Source organism: Populus nigra, chromosome 12 (assembly GCF_951802175.1).
Source record: "Populus nigra chromosome 12, ddPopNigr1.1, whole genome shotgun sequence".
In the NCBI taxonomy this organism is placed as follows: Eukaryota; Viridiplantae; Streptophyta; class Magnoliopsida; order Malpighiales; family Salicaceae; genus Populus; species Populus nigra.
Window position 1 is genome coordinate 4,593,970 of NC_084863.1, and position 15,158 is coordinate 4,609,127.

General features: G+C 34.8%; 1 protein-coding gene across 5 annotated transcripts; it reads right to left on the reverse strand.

The window, feature by feature from the left end:
• Nucleotides 1-412: 412 nt before the first annotated feature.
• On the reverse strand, nt 413-12,547 carry LOC133669743 (general negative regulator of transcription subunit 3-like). 5 transcript variants are annotated; one of them, XM_062089994.1, is made up of 17 exons: nt 12,233-12,547; nt 11,459-11,590; nt 10,600-10,737; nt 9,809-9,859; nt 9,037-9,126; nt 8,805-8,951; nt 8,491-8,601; nt 8,175-8,231; nt 6,592-7,317; nt 4,942-5,109; nt 4,026-4,131; nt 3,787-3,944; nt 2,546-2,824; nt 2,321-2,455; nt 2,046-2,224; nt 1,189-1,295; nt 413-611 (listed from the first exon to the last, which is right to left on the reverse strand). In XM_062089994.1, exons 1-16 carry the CDS (start codon nt 12,323-12,325, stop codon nt 1,229-1,231), a joined length of 2,637 nt encoding a protein of 878 aa, XP_061945978.1. In that variant the 5' UTR covers nt 12,326-12,547; the 3' UTR covers nt 413-611; nt 1,189-1,228. The 5 variants fall into 5 exon arrangements, with proteins under 5 accessions (XP_061945978.1, XP_061945979.1, XP_061945976.1 ...); XM_062089995.1 differs by having other exon boundaries at nt 3,787-3,932; nt 12,233-12,546; XM_062089992.1 differs by having other exon boundaries at nt 3,787-3,932; nt 4,026-4,185; nt 12,233-12,546.
• Nucleotides 12,548-15,158: the final 2,611 nt, after the last annotated feature.

Here is a 15,158-nt window from a genome sequence, read left to right on the forward strand (position 1 = left end):
GTTAAGGACTATAATGTAACACTAAAAATCACAAAGACCAAAAATAAAAAAGTAAAAACTTCAAGGATAAAATTTTAGTTCTCCATGCCCCATATGAATAGTAAATTAAGGAAAAGAGCTTTTTCTTTTGTTTGTGTTGAATTTGATCGTTTCAAATTTTTTAATATAAAGAATTAATTCTTATTTTGCAGTATATATCAATTTAATGCTGATATTTTTATACATCGCAGATATGTTATAGCAAACAAGACAATAAATTGAGGAAAAAATAGACCAAAATCAGATAATTTTTCAGAGGCCTAAAAAAAAAAAGGCTAACTCAGCTACACTAAACAGTCCATAGCGCACCCGATGGTGAAAAAAACAGTAAAAAAAAAGGGTGGTGTTTCAGTATTTTTTATACACCAAAGGGTTAAAAAAAATGTTTGGATTAATATGCTTCAGAAGAAAAGTTCGTGTCTGTCTTACACTTGCCAATTACAAATTCCCAAAAAATGAAAAAACATGGAACCTAACAACCAGTGTACCAAAGAAAATGAATTAAAACCCGAATTCGTGCTTCTCACTGCCGCCAAATTCAATTGTATCGCTACTAATTCACAAGCAATCATCTGCAAGGAGAGAGGCCAATACATATATTCAAATTCAATGATGATAAATGCTATCAGTAGTAGCAATTTGCAGGAATGCTTAGAAACTAATAGAATATTTAAAAGTATGATTTCGGTTGCTTTTTAAAATGCTTTTTATTTAAATATAAAAGCATAAAATGGGTACCACTGCAAGATTTTAGACGAATAACATATTTCAACCAAAAAGTCATGCACGAATTACAATATCCAGCTCTAATATGTTCATCAATCAAACTTGCATTTGATCAGCATGGAAAAAAGCTACAGATCAGTGAATTCAGTCCCAGGATGAGAAACGGCCAACCCAGGTAGCACTCTGAAGGATTCAGTTTCAAGCGGGTTTTATACAGATGGAAGTCCATAGGAATTATAGCTGATGGGGAACAGTTATTCTAGAGGATTTAAGTCTTTCTACATGCTCATGCACACACACATATAAATAACACTCGTCCAATAGTCTTGAACAACTATTGAAAGACTAAATCACATTATACGCAACAGTGTTCATAACTAAAAGACCATGAAATCAACAAGAAAAGATGGCACAAGCACATACCAAGAGTTAAACACGCGAGATTTCTAGTAAAGCACATCTTCTAGACAATCAGTTCATCTTCAAGATAGTTATACTCAAAAGTGAACTCTGTCTTGATTCTTTGACACCTGAACATACAAAAACAGAGATCATAAGAACCACAAGCGCAGTCAAATTATATTGAAATTAACTCAATTTCTATTGAAGATGAGCTGCAATGTATATAAAGATATGAGGGATTGATTTGAAATAGATTGAAAATCAAACTGATAACAAATTCTTGGCTACATTGCCCTAATTTGAGGATTTAGACAAAAACATGCAGTAAATTCACACATGCAACCATGTCTGTTCATGTGTGCAAGCTTCTGAATGTTGAAATCATTCTAATATGTAAAGGAAAATAATATAGAATAACTTTAACTGACATGCCAAGGTAGAAGCACGTTTCCACAACATTTCACCCATGTTACCCACCAGCCTAATGAAGTGAAAACCCCCTTTGAAAATGTAATATGATGGACCATTCATCCTCTTATATCATTAAACAATTTTATCTCATCCTAAGTCTTATATGATGAAATAATTTGATCTCATCCTTGTACACAAGCAAATATAATTTGACCACGCATGCAATACAAGAGTAAAGACCACATACAAAGAAAAAATTATACCGAAAAATGTTACTAACAAAAAGAACATTCAATGCAATGATTTTATAAGTCACTTATATGCAGTAAATCACTTGTACAACCATCACTTGTCAAATCAGTTAACAAGATTTTTATGTACAACTTTCTGTTTGTATAGAGTTTTCCATAACACAAAGTTCAGCAGCAATGCAAACCAGGTGGAGAGTAAAATCAAAATCAGCATACCATCCTTGTTTGTCCTCATTGCCAACATGGAAATCAAAATACACATATGTCCCCTGTTCATATTCATCAGTGGTAACTTTTGGCTCCTCATGCCGTTGAAACCAGGTGTTGTATTTTCTGTGGTATCTCCAAGATTGCTTCTTTAGCTCTTTCGCAGCCAGATACTGCTGATAGGTATTCTGCACATGATAATTGGCTTGAGAAGAAACTTGCAGTCATTGTATGACAGAAACAAAAACTGCATGGTAATGAAACAACATAGCATGCCACATCACCTGTTGATAGTAAAAAGCAAAGAACAAGGTATCAGTTCCATAACTATGCATGCTTAGACGTTCCCAGAATGCAGGGTTACTTGCCATTGGTAACTGAACTTGAGGATAGCTAGGAGGGGTGGCTGCCGGGTGCCTCTGTCCAGACAAACAAGAGAGATTACCATAAACAATATTTGCCCATAGTTTAAAAGGTGCTATAATAGGAAGATAATTGCACATCCATACTGGAATATAGCTCCTAGCTCGTTCTGAGTCTTTAGGTTGAGGAAGCTTGTGATATGCAGCCTCAAGCATCTGTAAATTGTATAACTGATTGTGCATTGCCCCAGAATTTACAGCAGATCCAGTGAGATTATCGCCAATGGCACCAAGGTCCGATACACTTCTCCGGCCAATAACACCTAGGCCACTAGATGGTTGACTGGATTGTAGGAGTTGCCCTGGAGAGAGATCAATATCTCTTGGCACTTGTAAAGGCTCTGTCAAGGAATCAGATGCCCCAGCCTGCAGTAAAGATATTATAAAACAACTTCAGTCACCCTAACTAGACCATCAAGTTGCACGCACTACCAAATTGTCAACCACAATAAAGTGCTTACAAGGCAATTGGTGTAGAATTTCAAAACAAAAAATGCAACGGCTTCATAAAAAGAAAGCTGGCCCAGCACACTGACTTTACTGAGTAGATCCATGGCAAACGTAGAATCTACATGTTAATTCATAAAAGCTGTATATGGGATAACTCATCTCAACGCATGAATCTCTTTACTGGCAAAAGATATGAAATAAGTAAACCTTGGATGGGATAAACACAACCACCCAAATTTAAAGGTATGGATATGCTTCTTGTGTGTGCGCGTGCACATATGTGCATGAGAGAGAGAGAGAGAGAGAGAGCACGTCAGTTTGCAAGATAAAATGAACTCATGACAAATTATTTGCATGTTACAGTGAATTACACATTCAAAAATTAAAAGGTGTACTAGTTATGAAATTATGATAACAGCTTGCAAGTTGCAACCAAGTCTATTTGTAATTGGAGGGGTCACCCAATAATTACCTCACAGAGAATCCCTCCCATCCCTGTCCCCACTTTAAAACAAATTTGGGAGAGGACATGCTGAGGATACACTATCAAAAAATCGAGGGGCTCTCAAAATTCAGCAGACTGAATCATTATTTCATTGTGCTGGTAACAGTTAAGCCACCGCTGTGATGGATATCAAACTCAAATAACAAAGCCCATAAGAATACTAATAAAAAATATCAGGAAAGGTCCTGTGGGTAGGTGGTGCTGTGACAGCCCAAAACTTGAAACTATATCTGGGTAAGAAATTAATTTCAATTTTTCCAGTCAGGGAAATTTAAAATCTAGCCCTAGCAGAGCAGGATGGGTTTGATACATGAGGAATACTTCAAACAAAAAAATCTACACAGCAGGCAAGATTAGGAAATATTCTACATACAGAAGTATCCATTGCATATGGAGATGTGAGTTCATCCTCATTCACAAGACTTTTTCCAAGCCCAGATGTAAGAGTAGATTCGATGGTTGAATCCTCAGGTAAATTCTGCTTTAGCTGCTGCTCCTCAACTGTTGAATGGCCAAGTTCTGCATCATTTGCTCATGGAATTAATGTAAGCCCATTTATGATAGTGTTTCCAAATTCCAATCATGACACGTTAATTGAAGAATGAAGAGTACCAGCATCTTTCGCACCACTTGACATCACAACTTGCTGACTAGACTGCTGATGGATGGAATTTGGCTGCTGTAAAGCAGCAGATGTAACAGTATTGAAACCTGATGCCTGCACTCCAAGTCCTAAACTAGCTTGAGAGACAGATGAACTTTGAGAATTAAACTGCAAATGTAATCAGATGGCATGCCAAAAAAGCAACAGGTGTCAAACTAAGCTTTTATGCATGGAAGCTGGAAATGCAGAAGGAATAGGATTATCAACAGAATGTAAACAAAAACAAAAGCTTCTGTGAACCGAACATAATTCATCAACACTGGCGATTAAGACCATGATCAAAACATTATTTCAAGCATGTGTATAGCTTCTTCTACACCTATAGTTATATTGAATTTAAAGAATCTAAATGCAAAGCCAAAATACTCACATAAAACCTTGTTATCAACTAACCAGGTCAAAATAGAGAAGAGCGATACTAAAAGAAATATGGATATTTCTCCTATAAAGCTCAATGGTACTCACATAAAACCTTGTTATCAACTAACCAGGTAAATATAGAAAAGAGCGATACTAAAAGAAATATGGATATTTCTCCTATAAAGCTCAATGGAAAGGTCAAGTGATCAAGCAACAAATGAATGCAAATGGTATCAGCTGCTATAAAAAAAAGGTTTGTATTAGTTACATCTGATTGCTAATAAATTTCTTCTCACAAATCTACAAAAGATTAATATTGAATGAAATATACGCACAACTCCACAAAATAGCACGATATAATTACAATTCACAACTAGGCTAAACTGACATTGAAATCATGAAACAGCACCCTACAAAATCTTTCACTCAACTTATTTTTCCAAGCTGACTTGTTCAAACAAAGGAAATGACAGGGAATGAAAAATCTTAAAGAAGAAAAAGCACCTGCTGCAAAAGGGGGTTTTGTTGGGCAGAATACTGCTTATGATTCCCACCAGTAAGAGGCGGCATGCCAAGAATGTTACTGTGACCTTGCTGCTGGACTTGCTGAAGACGCTGCAAAAATTTCTCTCTCTGATCAGGAGCTATTTCAGTTCTTGCACGAAATTGGCCCTGCAGCAGCAACACCGTTTAAAACAGCATTTCTAAACATTTAGACATGGACAATTCATGTCATGAAGCTAAATTCTAAACATTTGGCATGAAAAATTACTGTCATTTGTCCATTATAAAAAACCAAATGAAGTTGATATTAAAAAAAGCCAGTGAGCTATCAAAATATTTCTCAGTGAAGTTTACTCATCCAGCTTTCCTCACTCTTCCCCTCTAGTTTTGCTCTTATTTTCAGTTCTTTAGCTTTACCACCAGCAGTTATGCATGGTATTAAGTTTCTTCCCTCTCTCGATCTTTTCACCCTCTTCTTAAAAAAAAAATCCCGTCTCTAGGCTATTTGGCAAAATAAAGTATTTGCAAAATGCATGACAGTGAGGACACCATAAAAACTAAGTTGCATAGGAAAAATTTGTTTTGTTTTGTTTTGTTCATTTATTTTCTTCAGATGATTAAGCATCTTATACATACACCAATCATATCCTGGTCCGTTATCAATACCCTCACTAGAAAGGACCAAATTGACATTGGAGGAAGAATTTCGGGTGAATCTGAATCTTATAGCATTTTCCATTGGTTGGCAATCTTATCATGCACACATTATTTTAGTTGACTAGCCACACATCAAATTAGTTCCGGCATGCATGAAAAAAATATAAAACACCCATTCAACAATAAAAGTTATAATATAGTATTAATGCTGGTGGTTATTAACAGAGATGTTCAATTTCAAATGAATTAGAACTTAGATAGATATATAATCCAATGATTGTAAAAAAGTCAACATTATCAGCTTCCAAAAAGGATGGGTGTACAAAGAACATTTCAGTCACTTACTAAACTAAAAATTGCATCAAATATGCTACGCATATAGGCTCTGCAAATTGAAATTTCAATATTTTCAACAGCATTTCCAATATCCCATTTCTTGGTCCATCCATGAAACACAGTTTAATTAACACCTTGAGCATCCATTGCAGTAGGATGTTGGTGACTACCCATTGCACCAAGGAGGCAGCTAGGATCAAGACCAGATAAAAGCAATTGGCATTTATGCTAATAGCTTAATTGCAGTGACTAAGCTAATAAATGGATCTAATAAGCTAATCCATGTATGCTAAAAAACCGAAGTTTAAATATTTTCAATTATGTTTCCTAATGTCCCATTATTTGGCCCACCCAATAAACACAGCTTAGTTACACCTTGAGCCTTCATTCCACTAGAAGGATGGTGACGATCACAGATAAAAGCCATTGACATTAATGCCAATGCTCCCCAAGGTTTGATTAGGGTGAAAGGGAGGCAGCTGGGTGGGGGTAGTTTGCAGTTGGACTTGTCCTTGACAAATGAGGGATTATACAGTAAAAAAAATAGACACCTTGCACCAATATCCTCTTAAATATATTTGCACACAAACTCACACTCGCACCCCTATGATATTATAAACACCAGGACAACAGACAGTGTTAAAACAAGTGGCATACCGGTTCATTCTGATTTTGAAAGGAACTCCCAGGTCTCCATTGCATGCCAGTGACCAAAGGAGAGAAAACTCTGCCACCCATAGTAGCAGCTTCACCAGCACTACTAGTATCAACTGCACTGGTTCCATCACCAGCCTGAGGCAAGATCATTCGATTACTTAGTGGGGAAGCCAGAGGCTGCACCATTCCAGCACTCCCAATTCTATCATCAGTTCCCAAAATATTTCTCTTTGCAATGTCAGAAGCTAAAGGTACTGAACCATGAGCCCCGTTGCTAGGAATAACACCAGGACTGAGGGGGATACTGGACGAGGGCTGGCTAGAGAGGCCACCTCTACCAATGCCCCTTGCTAATCCAGCATCAGCAAGAGAAGGTGATGATCTACGGCCAGGAAAGCCTGCAATTTCTTCCTCCTTCATAGAATTGCCAAGTGCTGCGGGAGAAGAAGGATTAGAAGGAGCTGCATTTTCCAAGACACCTCGAACAGAAGTTGAACCAGGAAGAGTTGGTGAAGCTGCTGACAAACCAGGCAATGTTTGAGCCTGAACATTCACAGAAATAGGTGCATGGTTCCCAGTTGGTGTTGATGCAGCAGAAGAACCAACCATGCTACTTTTGGCAGGAGGAGTTCTTGCAACAATATCAGAATTACTATCCTGTGAAGTAGTATCATCGGCTTGATCTTGAACAACAGCACCCTCATGATGAGTAGAAGCAACAGTGGCCTGAAAAAGAATTATCATTCCATAGACATAGCAACAATGTTAGGACAAAGCACAAAATTGAAATGGAATTAGGGAATTAATAAGTGCAGATAGTAGAAGTGGTAAAGTCCTGGTTTTATAAGATATAAATGAAAATAAAATACCAGTGATACACAACATGAGAAAAAGTTGCGATTCCAAAACACTTCTCTAGACACTGAATAAATTATTCAATCCAAGTATGGCTTACAATCAACTATAAAAAGTGGAGAACGTAATAACAATTAGCTAGTGAGAATATAAGGTATATATAGACCCAAGATAAAGCAAATGTAAGTTATTCTGAAAGAAAAAAGCAACTATTTGCCATTAATCCAGTTTAACACAGTTAATAACAGCCTACACCAAACAAACTAATATAAAACATTATTAAACACAAGAAATATAAATCTCCAACTATATTATGTCAAATAAAAGGGTTAGAAGAGCCAAAAGCAAAAGCAATGCACATTACATATAGCTTTCACATTTCTTTCTTCACTTCAAAATAAAGAAGGAATCGAACGTGTCATAGTCAGAAGCCCTAGTATCACCGGTCCAACTAAATCTTAAGGCAAAATATAATGAAAACTCCCTTGGCAACTAATTAAAGCCAAACAAATATCCATTGGCCCATGCATGTCACTGAATCACCAAGGTACATCTGATTCAGGCCTTGCAGCTTGCTACATCAACACAAGATGAAGAACACAACCTCTCTAAAATTAAATAGGTAAAAGGAAGGCTTAATCAAAACCACTAATGTCTCTTGAGATCCTTCATAAATTCAAAGCTAAAGATATAATAGGATAACAATCCTAGATAGAGTATAGACATACAGGCATTTGAGGAGCAGATGTCACCAAGGAAGTCTTTAAGCTGTGAACGGGGGCACCCTGCAGAGGAAAAAAGAAATTTATTACAAAACTGAGTAAAAGAAACAAGCCCACCCACCCACCAACCAACACCAAAAAAATAACGGAAACAAAAAATGTGTTAACAAAACATTTTGAAAAAAGCTGAGATTATTCTTCCATTGAATGTTAGAAGAGAAAGAGAAAACAAGCACAACCACACATACAAAAGATGACTGCATTCCCATCTCTAAAATGGCAAAGTAGTTAGTAGCACAGGCTTCCACCCATTAAAGTTTACCTTCACAAGACCAGGAGGACCAATTGTAACCAGGTCTTCAAGAGATTCAACCTTGTCTAATGGTAATGAGTTGTAAAGATCATCAACATCACTAAAATCATCAAAATCTTCCTACAAAAAAGATAACATATAAAAAGAGAATTGAAGTGACATAAAAAGAAAGAATATTAATGTGATGTCCCATCAAGAATGTTGAAGTGAAGTGAAAATATACAGTTTAACATGGGAAAATCCACAAGAGAATGCATGATGCCTCTTACAATAAGCATGATAAAAAATTTGTGTGCTGTTAGAAAATGTTAAAAAACACAAACCTGATTACGTTCCACATAGTCATCTAGGAAGTCTTTAACATCATTAACCTGCTCAGGACTCAACTCATCGTTGTCTAGTAGCCTCAGGATCAACTCTAACTTCTTTATGTGAAGCTTGTGACGTGTAATGGATGCCTCTAAATGTGTCTGTCAAACAAAAGGAAGAAAACAAAAAATTATAACAGGAAGAATATATAAATTCTAAAACCTACATTTTCCTTTTCTGTCCTACCAGTCTGGGTGGCCTTGTCTTTCCTTTCTTAACAGTAAGCCCCTCAATCTCAGCTTCAAAGCTATCAATCTGAGATTCCAGTTCCCCAACCTATTCAAGGAAGAACAAGTTAAAACACACTAATGAAATAAGAATTCATAAAACAGAAAAGGACTTCAATTTAAGACTCGATGATGTCAAACTAAAAATAAGTTTTATTCATTTCAAACCACATTTTCCAGACCAAATTGACATATAATGGAGTAATTTTAATCGCTTGAAAATTGGTCCAGTTCTTGTTCTCAAGATACAATGTTTCAGATTCGGTATGAATGACGAGGTTCTCATGTGACTTACAGGCATTCATTTTGGACGAGTTTAAGACATTTCAAAGTTTATAAACATAGTTGGCAAAACAAAAGGAAAAAAATGTTCTAGTATTGAATAAGGAATTATCTCGAAGGGAAAAGCTTTACTATTTTAAATGCTATCAGGCAGATCACAGATCTCTAAGCCATAAACCATTTATAACTTCAATAGTTCATCTATATCATTGATTTTTTTCTGGGATAAGTATAAAGCTTTGAACATTAATTAGCAAGCAAAATCAACTGGCTGCACATGCCACATGCAGTAGGACCAGAGAGGGGCAGGTCAATTACAAGTCATAATGAAAGATTTTATAATACCAGCTCAAAGAAATGACATTTGAAAAGTCAGAATTGTTTTATTTTATATACACTTTCAGAAATAAAGATAAGAAGAAAGCAAATCAAACAGCTTACTTACATACCACATTATTCAACCAATCCCTTGTCTCTGATTTAGCCTTCTCCTTTGGATCCTAATAATAAAAAAGATAAGCATACTAAGCGATTATGATTGCAAAAGCTATGACATCTTGGAAAAAAGAACTATTTTACTTTTTAATAATAGTTTTAGTGAACTTGTAAAGATTAAAGACATGGAACACATACAAAACCCAAAAGACAATTTTAAGATTGGAAATAAAACTTCTAATTACAGGGAGATGGAATCAAGTCCAATGATGAACACTAGCAGCAGCAGCAACAACAACAACAACAACAACAACAAGGCCTCAAATCCAAAAGGCAACTAATTAGCATTCCTCCAAAAAAACCACAAAGAGCAAAAAATGAATACGAAAATCCATTTAACAAAGACCTCAATTCTATGCTGTCAATGATGTCCACTAATAGCTCAAAAACTTTTAAATTGAGCTACTTCTGCAAGTCCGCACATGTAAACACTGAAGTGGGAAAGAAAAACATATTTAAGCACAAAACAAACAAAAAAAGCACCAAATATGTAAGCCAGATAATAGAGGTGAATTAGAAACCATTTAACAGGCTTCATCAGATTGAGAAAGTACTAGCAGTCATGGCACATTACATCACCCTAAGAAGGGATTGCCTCACAGAGTAATGTGGTTCCAAGTAACCACATCAATTGCTCCCAAGGTACCAATCTGATGGTTTACTCAGCCTCAAATTTACTACCCATTTGACCGATTCGATTCAAGGCCCAGCATAAAACAAGGCAGTGTTAGTATGCAATGCTTACAGTTTTGGGTTGCTGGCCCAGCCCTTCTTTGGAAAATGCTTTTGTCTTAGTTTCCTTTTCGCAGATCTTAAATCTTTCCATTTCTTTCTCGATAGTCTTACGAGCATCCACCAGAGCCTGCTCGTAAGATGCGCTAACCTACAACATGATTCAAGAGAAAGCAAGATCAACCTCAGCTTCAACAACAGTGTCAAATATACATGATAAGGAAGAAAATGCCACGACGCGTCACAGAAATGAATAACCATTTTATCATGGAAAATGACTGCACTATCAAATATCCTCAAAGCTTTAGATAAGAGTGGTGCATGATAACACAAAAAATAACCAGATAAGAAGCGAACACATGTGCTGGAAGGTGAAGGTTACATCTATTCAGGAAAAGCTAATGAACATGAAGATGGTTTAAGATAATTTGGACAGACCAGTTGTAAAATGATTAAAGCCTAGAGAGGGGTGGGGTGAGATAAACCAAAAATGGCATATGACTAAAGTAATAAAGAACATAATCTCATAACAGCTAGCAGAAAGTTTAGCACAAAATGTAACTAAATAGACAAGGTAGATACATGTAGCCATCCAGGCTTAGCTGCATTGAATTGATTTATTCAAAAATGTAAACCAATCAAATAAATAAAAAGTGTCCGTTCATCTATAACCAACTTCATGACTCAAAATAACCCAAACTAACAGTACTTTTTGATATCTAAACTTGGATTAAATCATTGATTAAGAGCAAACTAAAAGGCTGAGTAACTTTTCTCGTTTTAGCAACTATAATTCATAATAGGAACTCAAATCTGCAAGGCTGAAATGATTCAAGCACAATAACCAGAAAATAAAAATGAAGAGGGGTGACCTTCTTATCCTTTATTTCACTGGATTGAATCCATGTTTTGATCTGGTCCCTGTATCTCTGCAGTTTCTTGATTTCCTTCTTCAAGTCTGCCTCAAACTTTTCTTTTTGATTCACGTTGTCCGTATCATAAACCTACAAACAGCAATAACCCATTCATAAACAACCAAATTAGAGAGGGAAAAACAAACAAACAAAATACTACAAAATAAAATAAAACAAAAGGTGCAAGAAAACTCAATTAAGCAAAGAGTAAAAGTTATATATCATCACTACATCGCATCAATAAATCAATTTGTAAACCAAGAAAACAAAATAACAAAAACAAAAATATACAGAGAAGCTTACCATTTTTTCGACAACAAACACAGAATAAAAATCAAATAACAATACCAAATAACGAAATACAGAATTAGGGATTTTTTTAATTTTAACTTATTATTAAAAAAAATAACTGAAACAAAAATAACCCATACAATCAATGAAATCACAGCATTAACAAACTAACCGTTAAAAATTCATCCGCACAAAATAACAATTCATTATACGTTTAACAAAAGAGAAAACAAAATGAAATTCCGCCAAAACTCACTTTCCTTCGTTTTCTCAGCAACCAAACACATCTAAAAAAGAAAAAGAAAGCACACTGAAACAATAGTTCTCAAATTGATTTTTAGACTCTAAATTCGTTACTTCTTGGCATCTAAAAACTATGTAAAATCAAACAAAAAATATTTAAGAGAGATAGCGATAGAGAAGGGAGAGTCAGTTAGTGACCTTGTTCCAGATACTGTCAAAAACGTCGACGCCTTCTTGAACTTTCTTTAGAACACGATCGATCTCGCCTTGTAACTTGCGGCTTGCTCCCATTGTCCAACAATTTGATCACTGTCAAGTCAATAACTACTACTGATGTGTTTGCTTTTATTATCATTCAATCTCACAAGTGATAAATGGACGGATTATCTGTGTGTGCCGCTCTTTATTTTTAGGGTTTTTTTTCTTTTTCCTTTTATTTTATTCTTTTCGCCTGCTGTGCTGATTGAAATATGGAGGAGATGATGGGGAAAATTGAGAACGAGGAAGGAGATGGATTTTAGAGTGGAGCGAGTGAGTCCGAGTTTCGTTCTTTAATTATGGGCTGGGCTTTGTTGTGATTTGGGCTGCTCACACAGATTACGGATGTGAGTGGTTTTTGGTGTAACCATATAATTAAATTAAGCCTTGCACTTAATTGCAACAGTAAATTTAATTTAACAGTGTTTGTTTTTCATCAAGTATTTTTCTCATCTTTCACTAACTTTAAGAACAAAATTGGTGAATGAAAATATTTTATGGTGAAAAAATAAATTTAAAGTAAAAAAAACTTAAATTTTTCAAGAGAAGACAATATATTTTATTAAATCATGAGCCTCACTTATTTATTTTTATCATTTTCTTTCTAACACTTATATTTTTTTTGTACATAGCATAATAATAAAATTAATATTTATTAATCCTGAGGGGAAGCTCAACTGGTCAGGTCTTGGGTTTGCTTCTCAATGGCCACAAGTTCGAGTCTTCTCAGGACCACTAGAGGCTTACATGACCATTAACTTCAAGGTGTGTGCAAGTTAGTCCGGACACTCATATTAATAAAAAAAATTAATATTTATTTGAGGAAAAAAACATCTTTTATGTAAAAACAAATTCAAAAATTTTACATGATATGGTTATTATACCAAGAAGATTTGATGATAGAAGTGTAATCCAAAAATAATGTTCAAAAATATTTAATTTATAAACATGTAATTCGGTATTTTTAAAGCAAACTTGCAATCAAAACTAAAATTCTAATATACATACTAGGTAAATATAGAAACTTGCATAATAGATTGAAACACAATGTTAGTATGTTTATATTGAAATTATATGTAAACAAAACTAATATATAGTATTTACTTATTGAAACACTTATAATATAATTAAGTTAAAAAAACTTATTGTTAAAAATCATTTAATTGTCCTTGAAACTTTATTGGTCCCTTACTTGGTGCAAATAGAATGTATGCAAACACCATCATATTGTATATATGTACTTTTAGATAAGGTCCATAAACTAAAAAAAAAATATAACTCAAAATTTTCTCCATAAAGACTGAATTTAAACTCTAGATTGAGAGAAAAACAAGAAAGAAAAACATGGCTTAAAACAAAAAAAGAATATGTTGGAAAAATATAAATGAAAAGAAGTTTGTAAAATCTAAAAAAACTCTACAGAAACACTCTTCTTAACTATACAAAAACACTATTTTTCAGTCTCTTCTTTATAGAAGGTTTTGAAACCAAAACTGATAAAAAATTAATTCTAGTAATTACCAGAATTATTTTTTACCATTATCAGCCTCAATTACCAGTCATAAATCAAAATCAAACCTAATAATCTTGACTTTAGATCTAACATTTTGTTTGAATAAAAATTGCTTATAAATTGTTTAGGTTGAAGAAATTATTAAGACTCTTTATTCATAGGCCGATAAAGGTAATTCTTTATGAGCCAAATAATTATAAACCCAAATTCAAGCTAAAAAACAGGTTGGAAAAAAATAATTATTTTTAGCACAAAATATTATTTTTAAATTAAACCCAAACCCAGGCTTATACCCAGCACGAAGCCCGAACTGAGCCATGCAAATGGATGGCGAAGATCATTATAGAAAGTGTGTGCTGACGAATCCAAGCATCAGTCAAGGAAGCAGTTTCATTGATGATTTCTGAGTCGGCAGCGACTCAGTTTTCATTAATGATTTTCGAATTGATAGTGAACGTATTCACTGAAGATTCCAGGCATCAACCGTGAAAGTAGTTTTCACTGATGATTTTTATCTCACTAGCGACCCAGTTTTCGTTTACGAATTATGTGTCACTAGTGACCCAATTTTCACTGACGACTTAGTGACAACAACAGCTTAGTTTGTTGATGAATTCCATATTAGAAATGATTTAATGCTTGTGACGACTTCGTCGTCAGTCTAATCTAAGTCACTTCAAAACTCAAGAATTAAATGTTAGGACATCGCGAGTGGCCACGCTTAAAATAAAAGGAAGTGTAGTGATATGATGATGTTCGTTGTATGATTGTATAATGTGTGGAACACTTGAATATGAACATGTGTATTCTTAGAATATGTATAATGATGGTTATATGGTTGTTTAATACGAGTATGCTGATTATGACCATTTGATATGTCAAGTGGTATGACTGGGATCAGACCTTCGACTGGACGAGGGCATTCCACAAGAGGAACAAGTAGGTGACTTCCACCCTTTTCTAGCAAAATGCTAATTTTCCAAAATGTATGCTTTATAAAAGATCTATCGTTATGTTGTAGCGAATACTAAATTGATATAGAATGATTGAATGAGCAATATGATTAGCTTTGACTAATGTCATCCTAGATGGATGATCGGATTGTGATTGATGATTAGCTTCAACTAATGACATCCTAGATGGATGACTGGGTTGTGGTTAATGATTAAGTTTGGCTAATTACATCCTCGAAGGACGACCAGGTTATGGTTGATGATTAACTTCAGTTAAAGGCATCTTAGAAGAATGGCCGGGTTGTGTTCGATGATCATTAGTTACGATTAATGGCATCCGAGATGGATGTCCGAGTTTGAATATTGTAATTATCTATGGTAGTTGATAAGATGATAAGGA

Bases quoted from the DNA above. Each gene is read 5' to 3' on its own strand.
- LOC133669743 (XM_062089991.1), bottom strand. From the start codon at position 12,325: ATGGGAGCAAGCCGCAAGTTACAAGGCGAGATCGATCGTGTTCTAAAG. The intron at 8,602-8,804 runs GTTTGTGTTTTT...TCTTTTTTGTAG, and splicing joins ACTATGTGGAACGTAATCAG to GAAGATTTTGATGATTTTAG. The intron at 8,232-8,490 runs GTAAACTTTAAT...TTTCCTCTGCAG, and splicing joins GTCCTCCTGGTCTTGTGAAG to GGTGCCCCCGTTCACAGCTT.